Here is a 24,686-nt window from a genome sequence, read left to right as displayed (position 1 = left end):
GGATGGAGAGCACGCTTATCGCCCATCACCTTTGAATCTACATCCCCCATCCCAGAGGCGGCTCTGTCCTACGTACGAGAAGCCTAACCTTTCCGGAATGCAGTTAGTTATCCCGGCAATCGAAGAAAACAGTCAACCTTTATAAATTGAAAATCTCCTACCTCATAAGTATAAGCTATTTTTTTTTTCCCAAAGAGATGCATTATTTCTCCCTGAGGATTTGTGCTCGGACTATACCCATCAGGCTTTTTTCCCATTACCACTCAAACCCGCCTTCTTCCGATCCAGCCAGAAAAGGGGATTTGGCTCTTTGGAGCATAAGAGAAATATTATTTTCACTTGTCTCATGAAAATGATGACCCAAAAGGTGAAGTAGCCAGAGGATGGGCAAAATAAATTGTCTGCATGGGGAGAAACTGCAAAAGGGAAGGAGTTTTTATTTTATTTTTTAAAAAGAGCGTTTGCCAACAGGCGATGGTATTAATATCACCCTCTGATGCAGCCCAGTTGAGTTCAAATGCTAAAAGCACCTTTCAAATAATCTATGTTTAATTAATATTTGTACAGCACTTAGCGAGGGAAACTGAAGACAGGTACAGAGAATGGCTGCACACAGGCCTTTTCTGTTGCAATGTAGCTATTTCTCAGGTGCACTGAAGCACGTCCACCTGAGACTCAGCGGCAACTCAAAAGAGAGGAAGGACCAGATCTTTTAACACTCAACCCTGCGTCCCAATCGCCGGCTCACACTTTCTTGAAGAGCTGGAAATAGGCTTTACATTTATTTGTATTCTTCAGAGAAAATTGCCCAGAATCTGTGCTCACAGTGTATTTGTTAATTGCTTTGCTGACTACCTGGAAACGTCTGTCCCTAATAGCCCCCCTAAATGTCTCAGCTCCCTGCTTCACTTCGTCTATTAAACCTAGTAAAGGATGGCACTTGGAGAACTGGGGGGTCTGGGTAGATAACTTATAACTCAAGCTTTGCAAATGGACTTGTTGACCTGCTGCAGGTAGATGATGTAGCTTCTCTAAACGCTAGTTTCCTCAATTACAAAACAAGGAGCATTGAAGTAGTTGGGCTCCAAGTCTCCTTCTCACCCAGTATAGTCTGACCCACCACTTCTCCTTTGTCTTAGCTGGGAATATCTGTTTGAAGTTGTTAGAATGATGGGACACAGGGAATCTGTGCTTATTAAAACATTTATGGCAGAAGTACAGGTTGTAAACTGACAAGCATCAGACTGGAGCTAGACTGCAGATGTGTTTGGTGTAGCCCACCTGATTTTTTGAAGCTCAGGAAACAGAAAAATGAACCACTCCCCCTTCATCCAACCATCTTTATTATTAACACTTTCTGGAGCTTCCTATGCTGCTGTAAAGGAGGCGAGGCCCATCCCTCCGATGTAGCCCTGGTTTCTGCAGTGGGAACCATCAGGGTCCTTCACTGGCACCCCATCAAGCTTCAACAATAGTTAAAGTCCAGGAGGATTCATAGTTATCTGGCCTGCTGTTTCTGTTGAGAAGTAGGAGAACTCTGGTACCACCTACTTACTCTACACTGGCAATGATGAGTTGGAACTGCTTCCTGGTGAGACCTACATGGACCCCACCGTTTCCTACTATGTCCTCAACATAAAGGTTGACTGTCTAGTTCCATTGTTATCATTGGGCTTCCGCTCCTGCTTCCCTGAGCCCATCTCATTTCACTCATTCATGCGACTTTCAAGGCCAGAGTAGGTATGTGGGTGAGAGGAAGAGGTGGCTGGAGGGATCATGAGAGTCTGATGTCAGGAACCCCCTGCCCTCTGAAAAGGCATCTGCGCCAGACCATGGCTGCTTCCGGGGGTGGGTGAGCTGCTAGGTGGGTAAAATGCCTTCAGTTAGGTGGATGAGAGCAGAGAGCCATTGACTGATGCGGGCAACACACTTATTTCCTATTTAAAGCTCAAATTGTCCACATGGTCTTTTCTTCAAATAAATGTCTTGAATATCATTTACTCAGAACAGTGCCCCACAAACACGTACCACCTACTTACGTAGGCTATCCCCAACTCAGCAGAACGTTCACAGCAAAGACGCACATTTTCAGTCACCTAAGAAAACCAGTCTTCCTTTCAGCAGCTTCATTGGAAGTGCTCCAGTCCACTGGAGTGGCCATCCAATTTATTGTCTAAAGTAGACATTTTTTAGAAGTCAAAGGGGGCGTTATTACTAATTATGCCGGGAAAACAGGAATAAACCAGCAAGCAAAGTGGGGCATGTGGTCACCCTGCTCAATGCGTAACCTCCACTGATGTCCTGGTTACAAAATCTGCCATTGGCCACTGGAGGTTGTTCTGGGAGACAGGTCTGTCCCATTTCCATCCCTGGAGCGTGCTTGGCTCATCTCAATGTTGAAGTTCCTACCAGATTAGAGAGGACCCACAAGCTCTGTTCTCCCAGAAGTTGAGCTCTCCCGCCTCTTTCTACCTTTCACTGATGCCTCTAAGCCATAGCCCATTAAGGACAGCCTTGGACTCTCAGATGATGCAGGTGGGACCTGGGGAGCAAATGACATCTGTCTTTGGATCCCTCCATTTCTTCTCCTGTGCTCCCCTCTTGCAGAGACCCTTCTGGGTCATTCAGGTGAAAGAAGTTTCCTCTACTTTTTGTTAAGCTAATTGGGTCACCCCTTCAGGCTACTAGAAATTCCCAGTTTCAGTGGAGGGGGAGGGCATGGCTCAGATCACTGTAGGGCACCACCATTGACGATCAAACCACTTTGCATAACCAGCAAAGACGTGTCATCGCAGCAGCTGTAAGTTTAACACTTCGCATTTGGGGGAGAAACAAAGAAAAATTGGGGGCATTTCAAATATTGAAAGAAAGAGCCAGGTTTTTGAAATGCAAAGATATGAGTCCCTTTCCAGGAGGCAAATTAATACAGTAGTACCTAAGCTATAAAAGGGAGGAGGGGTGGAGGGTAGTGGGATGGTGAAAGAAGTAGTTTAATGGATATAGAAAGATCCAGAAAGGTGACTCTCAGATCCCTTAGATAAAGCCACCCAGCTACTCGTCAAAGATGAGAGGAAAAGCTGGCTGGCTTTATTCTTTTAACAAAGATGCACCAATGTGGCAGAGAGAGGAGGTTAGAAGGTTGGCAATAGCTCATTCTCATTTACTGTGCATCCTCAACGATTCCATCACCTTATAAGAAGGCCTTGCACGAGGCTTGGACATGAGGTTTTGACAGAATCTACAGTGGCCAGGAAAAGGGAGGGGCACACAGGGGTGGGGGGAGGAGGGCTGATGTATTATTTACAGGTGGAGAACTTGAACACAGCAGACTGCAAGGGCTGGCCCAAAGACCTGTGTCTGCATGACTGTGGAATAAAGACAGACATATCCGAATCCTCACTCTGGCTCCCTTTGCTGCCGGGCACCCAGGGCGGTGCTGGGCCAGCCTGTGTGGGTCTCATCTCGTGGCTGTGTTGCAGTCTGCCCTGCTACCGGTTACCTTTCCCTGTAGCCCAGAATCATAAAGACCTCAACAGAAAGCTGTTTGGGCTTCTGTGGGTGAAATCTCATTAGGTTGGCAAGGAGGGCATCTTGCTGGTGGTGACAGGTCTAATAAGCATGCAGATGGCACACACACACACACACACATACACACACACACACACACACACACACACACACTGTGACTGAACTCACCGCACAGTGGGCAGAGAGGAGGGATGTAGGGAATCTGATCCGAAGGGAACAAAAGGCTGCATCCTCTGGAAACGAGCTGAGCGGGAGTGACAGGAGGACAGCATGAGGAAACGAGCAGCAACGTGTGAAAAGCCACAGCAAAAGCCGCTGGAGAGCATATGCATTGGACTTCACAGCTTCCTCCCATCTCCAGCTCGCATTTGCTCCATATGCTGCTTCACACAGCGTTCCGGGGCCATCGTGCGTTTTATTCCATAGTTTTTATACTAACATGAATGACTCACATCTGCTCCCATACCCAATTCCCTCTCTAATGTCTTCGGCTGCGAGGAGAGAACAGCTTACATGAAACTTGCCAACGACAGGCGTGGCAAAAGCAATCCTAATTCAGGAACAAGGACGGCTAGAACCTGTGTGGGCTGGAAGGGCCTCTGAGAGGGCATGATGTGACCGATGGGGACACGGAGACACAGAGAAATGTGGAACTTGCTCAAGAACATCGAGACCAGGGAGGTCCCTTCATTTTGGGGCACCAGGACACACCTAATTCGGGGGGGGGGGTGCCTATATTTTTATTTCCTGCCACGTTAAACCTTTTGCTGGGAGGTTTTCCTCCCCATCTAAGCTGTGATGAGAAAAAAGTGACTTGGATTAGTTGCTAATGATAGTAAATCCCCCACTGGGATGAACTGTGCTCTGCGTTATTCAAGCTGGTTATTAAAGTTTTAAATATCTGCCAGAGTGTGGGGACCCCTGGATAGGCTGTGTCCTGGGAGAGACCTACAGGGCTGGGCTCGGTGGGGACACTCACCTGGCTTCCAGATGTTTGGAGTCGCATCTAAAGTAGATCTCAATCCTAAGCACAGTTCCTGGTTTGACAACCCAGACTCACGTGCCTTTTGGCTGGATCAGGTAATGACACTTGGCAAAACCGGATTCCCTCAACAGCTCCCGGAGGCCCAGGAAATCGCCACTTGCCTGGAGGACAAAACAGTGACTCGAGAGGCAAGCACCGTCGAAGGCAATCCCTGCTCTCCCAGGCATCGCAGGCCTTGCATGGAGCTGCGGTGGGCGTCCCAGGGCCTCCGTGTCCCTAGGTGCTGAACAGTCAGAGCGGAGCACCTAGCACCTCTGCGGCAGGCAGGGTGGCGCTGCACCGGCTCGGAAGCTTGGCGTGGTGTTGTATAACTCCCCGCCATCTGTTACTCAGAAGCAATATCACCAAGCGCTGAGCAACGGGCTGCGGTGCTGCAGCTCCTGCCTGGAGCTGACAGCGTCTCAGCCGCTTGCCCGGGGGTCCCCTGCAGAGTCTGCCGCAGAACACTTTGCAGGCCCAGGCCTGCAGGTCCCGGGTGAGACTCCTGGAAGAGATCCAGGCAGCTCAGATGCTATAGGGATGGGTTCTCTTGGGCCTTCTCTCCACTCCCCGCCACTCCCCGCCCTCCCCCCCCCCCCCCCGCACCCGCCCCTCCGGTACCTGGACCTTTGTCTGGCCAAAGTGATGGCTGGGCAGCCTACCCCAACCTGTCAGTATCTAGAGTTCTAATGAAGGCGGACCCTGGGCCATCCCTGGGTTCTGTGTGGGGGTCTGAGCGCTCAGCCAAGTCTTGAGATAGGCTGGCAAGAGTGCTCCGCTCTTCTGGACTGTTTGAGTCCCCCCTCTGCTCCTGGCCAAAGGCTCTGTGGGGCTGTGCGGCAGGACTGCCCTGTGACGGGAAGACAAGGTACCAAACAGAACGGCTTTCAGCAGATTCCTCCATCTCTGATTCCACTTCTTGGAGGCCCCCTCTTATTGAAGAATTAAATCTGGAGCCCCACTTTCAGGAGGGCATGGGGGCTTCCCTTATGCTGAGCTCCGTGGGGAGAGGCAGGGAGGATGGTGTTGCAGTAGTAGGGACATCATGCTCACCCCTTTTTGAAAGGTAACCCTCCACATCCAGTATCCCCCTGCCCAGGGTCACTTTCCAAGAACCCCATGTGGTTGGCCCAACTTCCGACCCCCTCCTCGGAGCATCTGCCAGCACAGAGCTCTAATGCTTCTAGGGAGAGCAAACCCTTGAGGGAAATAATTGCGCCTTAATTTTTAAAAGGATTTCTTTAAAGTTAAATTTAGACCAACTCAGCGTTCCATTAAGCAGAAAAAGTTGCCAGGCACCTGCATGCAGGCAGAGAAACACCCTGGGGAGTTGGCTGAACTTGGCCTTGGCCCTGAACCTCCAGGTCCCAAGCTCCCAGAGCCGGCTTCCGGGGGAGGGAGGGGAAGGGGGCTGCATGGAGGGGGTGGGGGTGCATTGAGGGCAGGACTAGGGTTTGAGCGCCACGTGCAGACCCCCTCTATGAGCTGGAAAGTCCTCCCAGGATAGCCACGCCAGACATAGGTTCCAACGTGGAGCTGGCGGTGGCAGCCTCGTGGATGCACCATCCCGCCCCGCCCCGCCCCGCCCCAGGATGGCCCTGAGCTGCGCTTGTGTTCAGCGCGGGCGGCCTCAGAACAGCACTGTGCGCCTCGGTCGGCGGGCGGCGGTAGCGCCCCCTCTCAGAGCCCCCTCGCTCGCACCCTGGCTCCCTCCGAGTAGGTCAGTCTGTCGTGCCCACCCTCCCCCTTCGCTCTCTCCTCCCCTTCCTCCCTTGTGTTCCTCCCGGGGTGCCCGGCACAGCCTGGGATTCCTCCCTCCCCGCAGCTCGAGTCAGTTTCCCTCGTGGCGGCTGCGGCGGGCGAGGCGGCGGCGGTGGCGCGGGGACCACGTCGCTGCTACTGCGCTTGACCAGCCTGGCTGCCCCTGGGCCCTTCCCTGCCGTGTCTCGGGGCGCCCCGCTCCCCGCTCTCTCCTCTCGGTTGCAGGCGGGGCGCTTTAAAGGATCCCGCCGCCCCTGCACCCGCGTTCCCGGGCTAGCGCTCCAAGGAGCGAGGAGCTCTCGGGACTCCTGCCCCGCCGACCCTGACCGCCAGGGGGTGCCCCAGGGTCGCAGTTCCGTGGAGAGAAGGCGAAGGGGAACATGCGGCGCCTGTCTCGCCGCCTGGTGCTGCCGATCTTCGGGGTGCTCTGGATCACCGTACTGCTGTTCTTCTGGGTAAACAAGAACAAGTTGGAGGTGTCGAAGGTACCTGAAGTGCAGCCCACCAAGGTACGGGGTTTGGCAGCGCGCCGGGCGCCGGGCAGCCGTTTGCCGGAGGGCGCGCAGCTCGCGCGCCAGGTTTGCAGGCTCCCGGGAAGCCAAGGCGGGGGGTCTGGGTGCAGTGAGCAGGTAACGGGGCGCCGGGTGCGGCTCTGGGATCTTTCTGGATTTAAAAAGCTCGGGGGTATCTACGGACTCGCAGCGTGTGAAAGTGGGAGTGGGCGTAGGTGGTGGGCGCGCGTCGCGGGCGGAGTGGAGCTCTCAACTTGGGCAGCGCGCCGCGGTCCCGGAGCAGAGGGGGCGCTGCAGAATTGTGGCCCAGAAGGTGGCGGTCTGTGGACTCCTCGAGAGAGTCTCCGGTGTTTGGGTCCGGTGGCAGGGCCAGCCGGTGCCGGCGCCCGTGAGAAGTCTGGCGGCTGAGCTGACCTCCTTCCTTCCCGCGGCTGCCAGGCCCGACACTGGGAGGCCAGAAGCCCGGGATGCGCCGCGCGCGCGTGTATCTCGGGCGAGTGCCCTGAGCCTCCCACGGCCTGTTGCCACCCCTGTTTTAGGATTGTCCTGAGCCCTTCAGCTGCATTGGGAATTGAACATCACTAAAGAGTCTGTTAACACCCCCCCCCCCCCCCACTTAAAAAAAAAAAAAAAACTCCTTGGAGAATCCAAGTGGCTTTTCAAACTCCTGCTCCATTGGTTCATCTGAGCAGAGCCACTTTTACCTCGAATTCAGCACTCCCATTTCTCAGTCTCCTCTTCCACGCACCTGGCTGTGGGACACAGAAGGAGGCCTGGGGGTTTCCTGACCAGGGATGCCACCTTTATGAACTTAAGGGACTGGGGAAAAGCCTTTGGCATGATTTAAAGTCCAAAGCAGGAGCCTGGCAACAGGGGGGAGGGGAACGTGGAGTCTCCCCAGAGGACTCACTATGTTCCAGGTGACTTAGTGGGTGCTTCTTCATACGTGGTTGCATGAGTTGTGTGGCACTGTCCTTATCTCATAGATTAGGAAACAGGCTCAGCCTTTAACTACCTCGCCTTAGTTCACGCTACTGATTTGAACTCTGACCTTGGATATTCAGGATCTCTGCTGTTACATCTAGGTGCCTCTCAGATCCCCTTTTAAGGAAGTCTTCTGGCACTTGCGTTTTGGAATCTTGCCAATTCCCAGTTGCGTTCCACAAGCAGTTTTTGTTGGCCGGCCGTACGGCATCACTGTGCTAGAACAGGAGTATAGAGAGGCAGAGCGTACGGGCCCGGGTGGGATTTGCTCATCAATGGGCCAACCGTACAGTGTGCTGAGAGCCAAGATGGTCTCAGTGCACTTGGTGTCATGCGAGCCAGGGGACTTCCTGGAGGAGGAGGACTTGACAGAACTGAGTTGAGGAGTACGAACAGTAGGTCTACCGGTGGGTAGGGAGGGCACTCCAGGTAGAAGTTAACGGCACCGAACAGGCTCAGAGGAATGGCACAGCGTGTCGTGTGAGTTCGGCAGCACTGGAGTGTGAAGCAGGTGGCAGACGCCAGGGATGAGACTGGGGGGCGGAGGGGGTGAAGGTGGGTTATGTTGGGTAGGACCTTGTGGGTGCTAGGGAACCTGGGGGCGGGGGCTACTCAGCAGGAAAGTGACGAGGCTTCAAACAACCTTTAGAGCACAGGATCGGTTTTCTCACTCACCTCAGACTTGCCCCTAGATCTAGAGAGCTTTCCTCCTCCTTTCCTGGGTGCTTCTGCCGGTGGGGATGTACACTCTCTGTTTGTGTTGGACCTCATTACCTGACGTTGACTTGACTTATTCTTAGCTTCCCCCAGGGTCTGGGACAAGAGATGCTTGTGTACTTTGTCTTTCCTTACCTGCCTCTTTTCATCCTGGTGTGCACGGAACACACATTTATGGAACAAATGCAGCCCTGTGCCAGGCTCTGGGCCCGGTTTGGGGGCTACTGTGGCGAGTACATTGTGTCCCTGCCCTTTGGGGGGGCTCTCACGAGTTCCTGGTTGAGGCAGCATTACAAACAAATGAGTAGTGTCAGGAGTGGTCTAATGCCATAGTGCTGAGCAGTCATCGAAGAGGGGCTTCTAGTTTTGACCACTTGCTCTGTGTCTTAACATCCTATTCTCTCCCCCGCCCCCCCCCCCGCCTTTTCTGTATCCTTTATTACTAGGAGTTCCTTATGCTTAAAAAATCTTGATATCTTGATTTTGTTGGTGGACCAACCATACAGTGTGCTGATCAGTTAGGCATCAATAAGGCTGGCAGGGGAGTGGTTAGGGGGTGATCAGGCTGGCAGGCAGAGGGATGTCCGACTGCCCGTTTAGGCCTTCTTTTTTGTTAGTATATTTTTCCTTCCCGTTCTTCATCTGTATGTATGACTGTACATCTGCATAGGCGCGTTGTGTGTATTTGTGGGTGTGTTTGTGTCTGGAGAATGACCACATCTCTGTTCTTAGTGTATATGTGTCTGAGAACAGAAGTGGAGAGACAAAGAGAGATCTCGTCTTAGCCCCAGAACAATTTTATTCCCATGACCAACCTATGGTGTAGGGAATTTGCTCATCCTGCCGGCAGGTGTGCAGTTGGGGTTCCTAAACCTGACTGCATGTCAGAACCACCTGGAGGGCGGCTGGCTTACCGTACACATTTTGGGATTTATGATTCTGTGGGTTTGGGAGAAATTCTAGAATCAGTATTGTTACAAGTGTTCCATGTGAATCTGAAGCAGCCTATTGATGGATGGCATTGAGGAGATTGATGAAGAATATGAAGTGTGTGGGTTTTTTTATAGTTCCATTGGCCCCATGTAAATAAGCCTGCAAGATTTCATTCTTGAGTTCCTGGTGGACCAGGCTGTGTGAGAGGGCTCACGCATGGAAAATAACAACGGCTAGCCTTTGTACAGTGCTTTCCAAATTCTCAAACTCCATTTTGCATAGATGAACTCCTTTAATCTTCACAACCACCACGCGAGGCAGATAATACTTTTATGCAGATAAGACGGGGTGATGAAGGTATACGATTGGTGCATGCTAACAAGGCTGTTGTTAAGTGGCAGCACCAGGGTCAGGGGATGGGATACAGGATCATTCTGGGAACTGCCCACCCACACGCTCCTTCCATGCCACTGTGCCTTGTGGACGGCCTGGGTCTGCACTTGTGGGTGCTGGGGTGAGGTTAGGGATGTTTGCAGCACGTGCTCCCCAAGCCACACTCCAGCACTTCCGTGGCTCATCCCTAGGGCTTGCCTTTGGAGAGCTGCAGGGGGGTTGCTGTGATTTGTGAGGGGGAACCCCCCCCCCCCCGGAGCGAGATCCCACTCTGCCCCGGGGCAGAGGAGGCTCCTTGGCTGGTCCGAGTACACCCTGGTGGGGAGGCAGCACCCGAAGGTTGCAGCACCTTTGGGTTGGAAATCATTGACCGGGGCAGAGATTGCTTCCTCAACAGTAGGAATTTGGACATTTCCGGGACATTTGTGTATTGTAGGGAAATACTCAGTGCCGGGTGAGTTTGGCATCCTAGGTTTTCCTAGGAAAGGCTCATGCACAGTCATGCAGAGAGCTCTTGCCTTGGGCGTGGCAAAGCCTCGGGGAACTGTTCCTCTCGCCTGGGATTCTTCCGGCTGCAGTGGGGAGGCAGCTAATTTTCCCAGCACAAGATCAGGGGGCTCCCTCCTCTTAAACGTGTTTAGAGAAGTTGTGAATGGTGGAGGGATTGGAGAGGAGAGGGCTGTGGCGAGGGCTCCTGGGCTGGGGACCTCCCGGATTTTAGATTCCAGGTGGCAAGTTGCCTTCCCTGGGGTCCGCTACAGATCCCAGTGCCGGGACCTCCCAGGTGGGCCTGAGAGGAAAGTAAAACCGATGCCTGGTCACAATCCAGCTGATGTGGAGCAGGCATGCTGCACTCCTGGCTGAAGAAAATTGAGTTTTTCCCCCTTAATTTCAAGAAGGGCTGGTTCTATTAATAGCTCAAGGAAAGATTTCTTTAAGTGTGACTTTTTAATATTGATTCTGCTCTTTTGGCCAGTTCCTTCCCCCCCATATTCAGCAAGCTCTCATTCCTAATTGGAAATCACGTAACACGTTTGATGTCTTCATTCAGACTACGTTTTTAGCCATAAATATGGTACCACTGAAAAATACCCCAGAAATCTTTTCATTTCTTCTCTCCTCTATCATTTGTTTGCCTTTTAAAGAATTCTGCAATAAATGACGGGATTGAAAAAAAAAGAAAGAAGAAGAAAACCAGAAAATTTGTCTCCAATTTCCTAGAAGTGAATTTATAGTCCAAGGGCTTAAGCTTTAGTAAAAGCAGAAAAAATAAAAAAAATAAATAAAATAAATTGAGGCCTGAGGGTACTTTTTGAGGAAAATATTGGAAAGGTAAAGGCTTTGAACCAAGTGCCTGGGGCCCATGTAAATGCATTTGTGTTGAACTAGAAATACAGCATACACGATGAGAAAAGAGCTCATTTTTTTCATAACATTTGCATACCACAAATGCTTGCAGTATATGACACTGTTACTTTATTCCCCATTTAGTAGATAATTTCTCCCATTTAAAAAATCATGAATTTCAGAGAGAGAGCCCCTATTAATCTGCTGATGCTCAGTGTGTGGGTGTTGGACTCTGTCCAGGGAGTTTGGACTCTGGCACGCCCGGAAGTAGCCCATTGTCAGAAGAATGTTAATCTTTTCATTGGCTCCCGTGTGGGAGCTGGGCCTTGGGCGGTGGTTCCCGGAGCAGGTGGTGGGATGGTGGTGCCTGGGGGCCCAGCAGTGGCTGCTGTGAGAGGCTGGGAAATAAGAAAAGTCGGAGGTTGGAACCTCAGGTATTCAAGAAATAGCACGCCGCTGCTTTCTGGATATCAATAAGCATTTTTTAAAAATAAACAGGCAAATCTGAGTTTACTCCTCCCTTTCCGATCCCATCAAGCTGGCGGGGGGGGGGGGGGATTTCTCCTTCCCGAGTCATTTTTGGCAGCCCCGGGGTGTACACAAGTTCTAGCTCCCTTTCCCAGCCAGCACCCTCCCCCAGATCCTGCTGGAAGGCCCCTTCCTGGGACCCACAGATCTGCTGTAAGGGAATCTCTCTGAGTCAGTCTGGGGAGTTCTCTTCCTCCCTCAATCCTTGTTCCCCTAATTGGCCTGGTGCTTTGGGGAACAAAGACCAGGAATCCCCATCTCAAATGTTCTTGGAGGCACTGAATGGTTCCTGCTCAAATCAGAGAAGACAAAGGGGCAACATCCGGAAGGAAAGGGAAAGTAATGGCCCTGTCCCCAGCTTCCCCAGCCTGTCTAGGGACTACCCTTTTCCAAGGTGGCTCATCTGTGTCATTTAAAAGTGTTAATTCCCACTCATCGGAGGTCATGGATAAACTGGACGGGGGCGGAGTGAGGCTGCGTTGGCTGATCTTGATTTTGTTGGTGGACGGCCCCAGGATTTCCACGCAGCTCGTCCACTGCCATCTCCTCGGCGGTGTGTGCCTGCGGGTCCTTCCCCACACCTCTCCCGTCACAGACTTCGTTACCAGGCACCAGGAACGCCTTTGGGAGAAATGTTGCTGTGCCCTTGTTCAGTTTCTAATGTTCACAGCCTTGTCACTGTTCCTGAGCATCTCAAATACCTCCCCCCCCGCCCCCCCCCCGACCCCATGCGTTTTTGGGGGAAAGAATCTGAATTAGAAAGCAGGGACACATTGCCAGCTCCTCTCTTAGGGGGAGACCGTGAGCCCTGCCCTACCTTTTGCACATTCCGGCCCAGGGACCAGCGTTCTAGACCTGCCATCTGTGTGGGGAAGTGAGCCTGGCAGTGCCCTGTGCCCTCTCCAGCTGGCGGCTGGCCCTTCCCACTTGTCTGCAGTGACCTGAGCTAGGTGGCCAGCCTTCCAACTCGGATGGACCTCAGAGACTCACACTGTTCTCTAGAGTCCAGAGAGAGACAGCCCGACCCTCTCCTGGGAGCTCCCGCGTGGGTGTCTAATCCAGTGTGCGCTCCCCTTCTGGGTTTTCTTCTACACGTGGCAGCGTGGGGGGGGGGTCTCTTTCTGGCACAGGGGGTGCCAGGGACAACGAAGATCCTCTCTTCAGGCTCAGTCTCCTCAGCTGTGAAATGGGGGCGGCGTGAGGCAGCAGCCCTACCTGTCTCCCACTGGCCCTGCCAGCCGTGTGAGTGGTTTTGGGTTACTTGTGAATAACTCTAACGCGGGACCTCATGGCTATCAATAATTATACCACTGATACTCTGTGTCTATTACTTAGCTTCTAATTATTTTACCAGAAACGCTAGATTAACCAAAAATAAATCAGTCTCTGAGTCCTCAGATGTTGAGCTGATTAAGAAAGAACCCCGTTGGGATGCTTAGGGGTGCGCACGCACGCATGCACGCACGCCACACACACTCAGGCGTGCGCGCGCATCCACTGGTACCCTGGGGGAATTCTGCAGAAGCTCCTGAAAGTGCTGGCTCTGGTATTTTGGTATTTCAGAATAAATGGCCTGATGTGACCTTCTGGGGCGGCAGCCTGCACTTGGCGGCAGGCAGCTGCTGCCATCACAGGACTTAATGAACACTAGGAAGCTGAGCGCGGGAGAGGGGGAGAGATTTCTACGGGGTGAGAAATGTCTCTGCCACCCAAGGAGTCCTCTTTTCTTCTGCGTTTCTTTCCATGCGTCCCTCCTGCCTTCATCATATTCCTCCTCCGTGGATTCGCATCTCCTGCCCAGCGAGTGGGGTCAGAGCTGAGAGCCCCGGAGCACCTGGTCGGGAGCTGAGGAAGAAGTCTGGAGGGACGGAGCCCAGGCCTTCCCTGCAGGCTCCAACCAAGGGCAGGAGCGGCCTGCCCTCCTCCCCGGCCCCGCGGCTCTGGACACAAAGGCAGTTCTTTCTGGAGGAGGACGGTAACCTCTCTGGCCACGCTGAGCCAGTCGGCTCAGGTGCCCTTAGATCAGCAGGAGCCCCGAGTGTGGGAATTAAGGAGCCCTTTGACCCACCGCCTCCTGGCCTCCTGCAAGATGCCGATTTTTCAAGCACCACGTCTCTTCTGCCTGCCATTTCCGGGAGACAAGATTGCGCACTTAAAAAAAAACAATTAAATTCTCCTCATGTCACTTGTCTACTTAACTGTAAGCACTACAGAGATCTTTCAAGGAAATGCTGGGGAGACCGACATGCTCACAGGGTCCTAAAGCCTTGGATTTGAATGCCGAGAGGAAGAAAACACCCCAGCTGCCTCCTTTCTAAGGATCCTGTTCTTTAAACCCAGTTTGCATCTCAGTCCAGGCCAGGAGAGAGTGGGAAACATCCACAGGGCTGGTCTGACCACCCCATCCTGACCAGCTCTCTCCAAAGGGGTGACTGTCTCTTTTCTCTTCCTCACCAAGGTTTAGAAATTAGGGTGTTTTTTTTCCCTGTAGGGTCCGATCTGAAGATTTATGTATCTTCTCTTGTTCCTCTGAGAACATTCGAATCATTCATCCCTCCCCAATCCCCCCAGCCACAGAGGCCGGTCTAATCAATATTTATGCGCCAATCACTCGCAGCTGCAACATGCGGGAATAATGAACGCCCAGTTCCTTGATGGCTGTTGAAAAATTAGCTGGTGCCTGTATTTCAGGCTCATTGTTTTCTAGGATCTCGGGGAGATCAGGCCACGTGGCCCACGGATTAATTCAGCCACCCAGATAATTGGCTGTTAATAGATGGCCAGCTGATGGCTGCCAGCTGGGTGCTGAATTGGCCCCGGTCCTTAGGGTGGGCTGTGGTCCTCATCAGAAGAGGGACGGCCAGTAAGAATTGGCTGATGAAAGGTGAATCAGGACCAGGAAGATAAGAGGTAGCTTCTCTCCTCCATCACCTCGTGTGATGTTTTTTACAGTTGACAAAGCATTTTTTCCTTCACAAATGCCTCATTTGATCCTTCCTGCCACCCTGAGAGGCAGATGTTATTCTTCTTCTTCCCATTTTCTAAACCATGATGAATCAGAGGTGATGCAGGGAGGAGACTGGCAAGCTCCCGAGTGGCCTTGAACTCACTCTTTGGATTGTAGAGCACGTGCCATTTGTATTATGGCCATCCTCAACTCCTGTTTAGCTTCCTTTTCCAGGGGAAATTAAACTTATTTTATCTATGTACTAGAGGCCCAGTGCACGAATTCGTGCACAAGTGGAGTCCCTCGGCCTGGCCAGCGATCGGGGCCCATCAGGGCAGTCTTGCCCAGTCTGGGGTGGGGGGGCGGAGTGGGGAAGAGGGGGAGGGACGGTAGGAGCACACTGACCACCAGGGCAGCGCCTGCATTGAGCGTCTGCCCCCTGGTGGTCAGTGTGAGTCATAGCTACTGGCCGGTCATCCGGTTGCTTAGGCTTTTATATATATATATATATATATATATATATATATATATACACACACACATATATATACACACACATATATATACACACACACATATATATGTATATATATATATAGATAGATATAGATATATAGATATATATATATAGATATATATAGAGATAGATAGATAGATGTATTCCATGTATATTTTCATATGGACGGAAAGCGAGGGCTCTTGCTGAGAAATGACTCCCTATCTCTGGTTAAACACCAGCATTGCTTTTCTGCACACTGAAGGGAAATGAGGAGTGAATTAAGGGAAATAGAGAGCCTGCCTCTGGAGGGCCATGGGGGAAGGGTGCAGGAGGAGTTAGGTTTTCCTCCAAGATAGGCCAAGCCTAATATATTGCAGGCCTTAGAGCAAGCATGTCAAACTCGAGGCCTGCGGGCTGCATGCCTTGTTTATTTTGGCCCGTGTTAGCCTTTGGGTTTGACATGCTTGCCTTAGAGAAATGTCCCACAGGATGCTGCCTTCTGCTGTGGGAAGGGAAGATGCTGGGCCACAGTGGCAGACTTGGGGTCTCAGGAGAAGTGGAGAGAGGCTCTCCCACCTCCTCAGTTCTGTGGTCAGCACTGGCTCTGTCCTGACGTGGTGAGCCCATGCTGGGCAGCCATAGCCCCCCTGGGCCCTGGGGTTTGACCGCAGGAAGGAGGCTATGTTGTCATTCACGAGGCTGCTCAACTCATAAATCAAAAGGATTGTGCAATTAACACAGAAACTGTTGATTGGAATCCCTTTCGTGATGAGCGTGGTCCTTAAAGAATCAGAAGCAATTCCCTCCTAAGGAAAAATGTCATTTGAAAGAACGTAATACAGCCTATTTGAAATGCGAGGCCGGTGTCGGGGGAATGACTCCAGGGAAGTACCTTTAGAAGACACGCGGCACCTCTTGGGATTCACCCCGCTTCTCGACGACAGAGGGCGCGCTGCCTGGGTCTTGCTCTTTAGCCTTGCCTGTCCACTGGTGACTGCTCAGTTCAGTCCATTCTGTGCGGATGGACTGCTGGTTCTGCCCAGCACAGGGCTCCGCCGCTTGGTGGCTGCTTTGGTGGCTGGGTGTGACTCATGTAGTGGCTGCTCATATATATGTTTAATCTTATAAAAGCATAAAATCAGGAGACTGCTAATGTCTTCCAGGGTATTTTGTCTGCAATTCCGGTAAAAGACGGGAGGGCTCATGCTACGTGGCCTGAATAGCAGTCAGTCTCTACTGCAAGATCCCCGGCAGAAACATGACTTCCTCTCTCTTGTCCACTTCTGCTGATAATGGCAACATTAAAGGGGGCTGCATTTTTAAAGAGTGTGCATGGAGGAAGGAGGAAAGAAATGCAAAGCTAGACAACTCTAATGTTTTCCCTCTCCACTTGGAGGCCCTGATAATTTTCTAATCGTCTGCTCAATTCGGGATCAGACCAACTCCCTGTAATCTTCCCTGTTTATTGTTAAGTGAGATTATGGTTTTAGCTTTTCTCTTAAAACCGAGCATATTCTTTCTTGGGAAGCTTCCTGGCGGTGTCTACTAAAGCTGAACACATGTCTATGACCTTGCAATTCGCCCTTGGCTATAAACCCAGCAGACATGAATATGTATTCCAGGGAATGTCGTGCACTCGAATTGGAGTTGGCAAACCTTTTTTTGTACAGGGCCAGGTAGTAAGTATTTTGGGGCTTTTAGGATTTATCGTTTCTGTTGCAAATAGTCAGCTCTGCTGTTGTAGAGTGAAAGATGGCACGTGAGCAATGAGGGTGGCTGTTCCAATAAAGCTTTATTTATGCACACTGAAATTTGAATTTTATATATTTTTCATGTCTCATGAAATATTCTTTTTTGGTATTATTTTCAAATATTTATAAGTGTAAAATCCATTTTTAGTTTGCAGGGTGTATTAAAGCAGTTGGCAGGCCAGATTTGGCCTGAGGGCTGTGGGATTCCATTTATATAATGTGTGAGAACAGGCAAAACCAAGCCATGGGGTGGAAGCCAGTTTCACGTTGATCCCTGGTTGGGGTTAGTGACTAGAAGGGAGTAGGGGGGCGTTTGAGGAAAGCTGGTGCCGTTCAGTTTTTTAATCTGGGTTCTCGGATGTATTCACTTAGTGAAACTTCATTGAAGACGTTGCTCTTTTGGCTTGTATAATCCACTCTAATGAAAAATTCAAAAAGAAAAATCTGAACTGTGTGTGGCTTCTGATTCCAGGTTTTAGCACTTCGTTTGGGCTTCGGGTGTAGCAGGTTTCAGTCTCTTTATAGCCACTGGTGTTTGGTTTCCGGTAAGGGAGTTTTTGGAGAAAGGCCTTACTATGCCTTTTCCACTTCCCAAATCTTATTCCTTTTTACAGATGGAGAGACATTTAACAACGGGTGTGGGACAGGCACCAGCCAGCCAACCTATGAGTATGATGATGAGTGTTGACCATCTCGTTGCTGGATCATAGGAAGATGGGGAGGATTTGAGTGGAGATGGGAACCATGAGTAGGACTTTAGCTGGTACCGTTGCCCCATTGCGAGTCTGGGCTGAAATCTACCAATGCTTATAAGTAAGAGGCGGAGGCGTAATTGCACAGAATGGAATTATATGGCACAGCACCTGGCTTGTAGAAAACCAGCTTCTATTTATTTTATTTTATTTTTCATCTGGAGGAAAAAAGCAGAGAACTAACAATCTGAACCCCAAGTGTCAGGTGCCTCCTGCATCAGTCATCGATTCTTCATAACAACCCTGGGCAGTGGGCATCGTTCACCCTGTTTTTCAGATGAGGAAGTGAGGTGACTTTCCCAAGGTCGTGCTGCTCATACGTGGAGGAGCTGGATTCCAAACCCGTTCTCTGTGGCCCCAGAGCCACCCTCTTTCCCCTTCACCACGCTCACCCCAGGCTTCCTTCTCTCTCCTCACCGTCACACTGAGTCTGATCTCTTGAGAGTGATGCCTTGAGTATATTTCCCCCTGAGCACCAGCCTTCATAAAAGCCTGCCTGTGTTCTGCTTCCCAGAATTGCACACCCTTGTTTAGACTAGAGCTGTTGCATGAGATAGTGTTATATCAGAAGCTATCTCTTCCAGGACAAGTCTTTTTACAACAGTAGTGAAAGAGAAAACTTTACAGCTTTTTCAAAGAGAGATGTATTGGGCTTTCAGCATTATTTGACATCCCTTATGAATACTTCCCTCCTACAGGCGAATTGAAAGGTTTCTGGTCCCAGGGTTAAGTTTAAAAAAAGGAAGTCTCGCCCTGATTGGTTTGGCTCAGTGGATAGAGCGTCGGCCTGCGAACTGAAGGGTCCCAGGTTCGATTCCGGTCAAGGGCATGTGCCTTGGTTGCGGGCACATCCCCAGTGGGAGGTGTGCAGGAGGCAGCTGATCGATGTTTCTCTCATCGATGTTTCTAACTCTCTCTCCCTCTCCCTTCCTCTCTGTAAAAAAATCAATAAAATATATTTTAAAAAAAAGAACAAAAAAGGAAGTCTCCATGGTGTCACATTCTGGGCACACCTCAAGACTGATCTGGGAGGCGGCAGTGAGGAACTGATCAACAGATTCATAAAACACAAAGGCCGCTTTGACCAGTGGATGGTGAACAACTCCCCACATCACCCCTTTAGAGAGGAATAGTCTGGTGTCTAGCATAATAGCACCAATTATTTGGTTGTTTGTGCTGAGGAGTTGAAAGCTGTCATGTGCGGGGAAAATACTCAGCATGGAGCAGTAATTATGGATCAGCTGACGATAAAAAGATGCTTTGGATTGACTGCTAATTAGATTATTAGCACCAAAAACAAATACCTGCTAGGAGGCATAAATAAGCTGCATTTATAATATTTTCTACTTTTTTAATGCCATTTTCTTTCCTCTTTTTCTGTGCTAAGACTTTCCATTTTCGCCAGTCATATTAAGCATATTTGTTTATTGAGCTGTAATCAAGTCGTTTTCTTATTTCCTTCCAGTCTCAAAAGGGGCTGAGAGAGCTGACATGTATGGAGTGCCACATGGCAGCCCCTCCGTGGAGTGTGTTAGATCTCCTCTGCTATTCCAGAGCAGGGTCCAGGCCTTTCTCCTGGTCACAGGGATGGCAGGGTGTTCTCAGTGAAATCAATGGTGGAGTTGATCGTCAAAGAAATGACCTGGTTGCTTTTTTGTGGCACTTTGAGGTTAGGTTCTTTTTATTCTGGATTCAAGGAGTATGGGATGGGCATTTGGGTGCTTCAAGTGCTTGTACCTCCCTTCCCTCCCCACCAAACCGGTCAGCACATAGATTGACAGTGTGTCCCCTGCAGTATGAGATTCCAGCTGTCTTCCTGCCCATGTGGCTGTGGGTTCTATGAATAGGACCATCTGGAGAGCACTTGAGAGTTCCTTGGGTTATCCAAAAAGAGAAGCCAGCATGATCCAGGGGCCCCTCTGGCCATGTCCTTAATCAGTGATGCCAGTGATGGTCAGCTATCCTGCTGAGGTGCTAGAGATGGAGCTTGCTTGTGGCCACCATTATATGCCAGGAGTACATGTAGAGAGGAGAGATTTCCATGGGGAGAGGGGTATGGGACTGCCTTTTGGGAGAAATGCTAGGTGCTTTATGTGTAGGTCATTCATTCTTTTTCAAACACCCCGTGAGGTGGGCGGGCTGAGATTTAGCTAGCGCTTGTCAGTGTAGTCATACTGGGTGATGGAGACTGGCACCTTTCTGATGAAACAGTGCCTGAGCCACACAGGTTGTCAAAATGGTGTCTGATGAATGTTATCTCTCTCTGGATGATGCACTGATGATCTTTGTTTTACCGTTGCGGACCTTGAGGTTCATAAACGTCCAATAATTTGCCTGAGGCTGTAGAGCTAATTAGTGGCAGAACTGAGATAGGCCTGTGGGAGGCTGGAGCCCGTGCTGGGGTGCCTTTGGGATCATTGGCAAGTGAGAAACATGGTGAACCCTCAAATGTGTTTTCCCCTTTGTGTGTCTACCCAGTGTGGGGAGAGAGAGCAGGCCAATTCCTCTGCACCTGGCCATTGGGTCGAGTGCATAGTTCGTCAGCAAATGGGTACTGGTATTGCTGGTGGGAAGCCCTGCTCAGGAGATGGCGGGTCTGGGTTCTGATCTCCGTGCCCAGGGTGAATTCTGGGGAGTGGTTGGCCCCTGGCCACTTCTGCCTCTAGAACTCTGCCTTCCTCTTGGACTTTAGGATGCCTTGCTTTTTTATCCCTAGAAAGATATAACCGTGTCGCTAGGATGCCTGTTTAATGGGGAACGGGACTGCACGATGGACTGAAGTCTTTCCTCGCTTCTGAGTCAAAGTGAAATGTGAGGTGGAGGGGATGGAGAGAATCTTTACGCGGGTTCATGGGATCAAAGTTTGAGGCAATTGCTTTTGAATTTCCTAGGAGTTGTTCTGCAAGGGTGAATTTCTTCCCCTGATCGTGCCACTCTTCGGTTAGCTCAGAAAACTGCGTGAGGTTTAATCTCATCCTGAAAGCTGTTTCGGTAAAACAGGAGCCTGTTATTCCACAGGGCGTCTTATTGGAAGAAGGAGGATTTCAGGCAGTCTTTTAAAGTCATTTCAGTGATTTTTGAAGAAGTGCATTTGCTGGAATCCACTTGTCCCCCAAGTGCCTGCTGTTTGAAAAGCGTGGCGCTAGTGGAAGGATAACAGGAAAGGAAAGCCAACTTCAGGAGAGAAAATAGGCTGACTGAGCGACCGACTTTAATTGAATTAGTCGGGGAGGCCTGTTGTGGGTTCTGTACGGTTTTGGGTACCGCAGGCCAGGGTTGGCCCCTGGCAAATCCAGACCCTCTTCTCCTGCTGTTTATATATGGCTTGTGAGCTAAGAGTTATTTTTTAAACACTTTTAATGAAAATTATATAAAATTCAAATTCCAGTGTCCATTAATGAAGTTGTATGGGAACATAGTCATGCTCATTCCTTTGTGTATTGTCGAGGCTGCGTCTACACTACGTGGCAGAGTTGAACAGTTGCAATGGAGACTAGCTGGCCTACAGAGCCAAAATTCCCAGTGTGGCTCAGGGGTTGAGCATGGACCCATCAACCAAGAGGTCACCGGTTCGATTCCCAGGTGCCCGGGTTGCTGGCTAGATTCCCCAGTGGGGGGCGTGCAGGAGGCAGACCATCTATGATGTTTCTCTCCCACTGAGGTTTCTGTCACTCTATCCCTCTCCCTTCCCCTCTCTCTAAAAATCAAAATTTGAGCTGGTTCTTTATAGAAAACGTTTGCTAACGCCTGCCCTCGACCTTTGCTTCTCAAAGTGTGGTTCATGGGTGACGGGTGTTGGCACCGTTGGGAAGTTCGTTAGAAGTGCTATAACTCAGGCCACCCTATACCTACTGATTCAAAATCTTCATCTTAACAAGACCTCCCCCACCCACCCCCGGCCTTAGATAACCGATGACTTGCTCACCAAGAGCTAGTGTGAACATGCTTCACAAACTGAGGTCTGCAGTTGGTGCTAAATTTCCCTATTGAATTCAGTTCCATCCTGAGCCCCCATTCTCCTGGTTTGGGGTGGGGATTCCTCTTCTGCTTACAGTTTCACAAGGATCCAGGAGCTTCCTCAGTGCTCAGGGATATGGGAAGAGGCTGGAATCTTCATTGCTGACCAGACCCTTTATCATGCTGCTGTTCTCAGGCTTGTGATGCTGGGAGCCCTGGTGCCCTGGGTCCCATCTCCTAGGGGTACCACGTGGCCATTCCTCTCTGACCCTGCTACCCACTAGGGCACCCACCACTCTCAGGACTGGCTGGCTGCCTGCATTGTCTTCCCAGCTGAAGGAACTGCCTTTTTCTATCACCCTCAAGGCTGTGCATTCTTTCTACCACCATATTTTGCATACCACCTCCATAGAAGCGAGAGAGCATCCTGGTTATGTGCTGAGGTTGGGGCTGAGATGAGAGTTAACTGGGAAGAATGCATGAGAACAAATTCAGACGGATATCCCAATACATCATCACCCTACCATACCTGTAGTATGTCACGATGCAGTCGGGGACACAACCAACACAATCTAGACAGCAAATGTAGGATATCTTCCTGTAGAGCAAGAGGCAAATTTTGTAGGAGTTTAGAGAAGGGGAGGGTGTGTGGACAGCAGGGCCAAGGGAGGCTGTGGGTTGCAGTGAGAGTGACCATAGGTCAATGGAAACCGGGAGCTCGCCAGATGGTGGAAGAGTTTGAAAATCCATTTGCTTATTTTTGTTCTAAGATGCAAGTGTGTCTGAAAGTAGACAGATCTTCCCAGTTGGGAATATTACTAGTATAGTCTACTCTCTGGGGACTTTGTTCAGGAAACGTTTGGGGTTTAAGGGTTTTAAATGCTCAGAGTACTCGAATTGCTCTTAAAGGGACAATTCAGTGAAATTTTAACTTGGCATTCTCTTTTCTCTTACCCCTCCAGCCTAAATGATAGTCGCATATGTTCTCTATTTTCTCTATTGATGCTCACTTCTCTGGACTACCTATTTTCCTCTTTAATTCATGTAGTTGCTTTTAGAGGAATGCCCTGTGGAGAAGTCATCTTGCCTGTCTACATTCCCTTGAGTGAGGCCTTGGCAGGGTCATGGCCAAAAGTCACCTAGTCATGCTCTCTGAGGGGGTATGCTGGGCATCTGAGTTCGAGGGCCTGAGTCTGAGTGCATTAATTGGAAGAATTGAGAAGTGCGGACATCCCAGCTGGTATTATCAGGAGGCTGGATCAGGATAAGGACATGGAGGATTTCTTTCTGCTTATGTATACCAGGTAGCCCACAGACTGATGGATGGTCCATTGATGTTAATGGAAATGTGTAGCTGATCCACTGTGCCTCTCTCCAAATTATCCTTTTAGGACACTGGGCTAGGAAAGGACCTAACATGGTGGACATAGAAATATGCTCCTGATAAAGTTTTTAAAAAGTTATGCTGAAAAAAGGGGGGAATTCAAAATTGTGTCATAGTAGGATCCTATTTTGTTTAAATAAGATGTACATTGAAAAAAATCTTAGGACATCAAAATGGGTGATTTACATAAATGGGTATTGTTTATGCTGTACTTCTCATTGCTGCTTATTGATTGCTTGATTTAGGGTTATCTTTTCCCTAACTCCCTCCACATTTAAATAAACAGCATAGCAACCTGGATATATAAACTTCCATATTATTCTTTGTGCATCTTGTAATCAGTACATAAACATATATAAACATTGACAGATCTGTTTTGGTTATTATTAAAAGGAAGAGAGAGAAATTGATCGTATTGTATATACTTTGCATCTTACTCTTCATTTAATCATGCATCCTAGAAATCCTCATGTCAGCTAACTTATTTTTTAAAATATATCTTTATTGATTTCAGAAAGGAAGGGAGAGGGAGAGAGAGATAGAAACATCCATGATGAGAGAGAATCATTGATTGGCTGCCTCCTGCATGTCCTACACTGGGGATCAAGCCCGCAACCTGGGCTTGTGCCCTGACCGGGTATCAAACTGTGACCTCTTGTTTCATGGGTTGATGCTCAACCACTGACCCACACCGGCCGGGTAGCTCGCTTATTTTTAATGATTGCATAATATTCTACAGTATGGATGTGACATTTTATTTAGTCATTTCCTTTTGATGGGTATCTAACATACCTCTTATCTTTTATCACTACACAAAGAGCTGCAGTAAATATCTATGTACACATATTCTTACATGTTGGTGCTTTTACTTCTATAGGATAGATTTTGAGGAGTGGGAATTCTGAGTCAAAGGGAGTCAGACACACACACACACACACACACACACACACACACACACACACACACATTAATACTGCTTTTAAAACGGTGTAGTAACCCACTTTTCTATTAGCAAAGTATGAGAGCACTCTTTCCCCAACATCCCCTTTAGCATAAATTTGTCATTATCATTTTGCCAATTAAAGGGTATAAAATGGAATCCTCTTGTAATTTTATATTCCTCTGACTACCAGAGAGGTTCTCCGTTTGTTATTGCCATTAAAAGAGCTGCTCTTCTGTGAAGTGTCTATTCATAGCCTCTGCCCATTTTTCCACTGGGCTGTTTATCTTTTTGTTGTCAATTTTAATTATTTTTTGTATGCTACGGATAGCTCTTTGTTGCTCATATGTATTGCAGTATTTTCCTAATGAGTTGTTTTGCTGTTGATTTTGTTTATGATATATATTGTCATGTAACTTTTTGCTTATTTTTATATAGTTATTTTTATATAGTTAAATTTTTATATAGCTAATGAGTATCTGTCCTATTAAAAAGACTTTCCTAACTCCTAGGTTGTATATAAAACATCCTAAATTTCCCTTTCATTATGATTTTTAAATCTTAAGTCCATCTGGATCTAATTTTTATATCTAGTTTGAGGTAGGAATTTAACTCCATTTTATTCCAAATGGATAGTTATTTGTGTCAAAGCCATTAATTAAATAAAGCATCTTTTCCTTCACTAACTGAAATACCATCTTTGCCATATATTTATTTCCCACAAACACT

The 24,686-nt window shown here is 49.3% G+C and overlaps 1 protein-coding gene across 1 annotated transcript in view; it reads left to right on the top strand.

Moving 5' to 3' along the window:
* Positions 1-6,693: 6,693 nt before the first annotated feature.
* The window catches only part of GALNT14 (polypeptide N-acetylgalactosaminyltransferase 14), a 184,203-nt gene continuing 166,210 nt past the window's right edge, over positions 6,694-24,686 (top strand). The window contains exon 1 of the mRNA XM_008162265.3: positions 6,694-6,822. Coding sequence (XP_008160487.2) covers positions 6,694-6,822 — 129 coding nt within the window. The remainder of the gene's footprint in view (positions 6,823-24,686) is intronic.

The sequence above is a fragment of the Eptesicus fuscus genome, chromosome 16, assembly GCF_027574615.1.
Source record: "Eptesicus fuscus isolate TK198812 chromosome 16, DD_ASM_mEF_20220401, whole genome shotgun sequence".
Classification (NCBI taxonomy): Eukaryota; Metazoa; Chordata; class Mammalia; order Chiroptera; family Vespertilionidae; genus Eptesicus; species Eptesicus fuscus.
The sequence above is the reverse complement of the archived record's forward strand: the minus strand, read 5'-3'. Positions and strand labels throughout refer to the sequence as shown.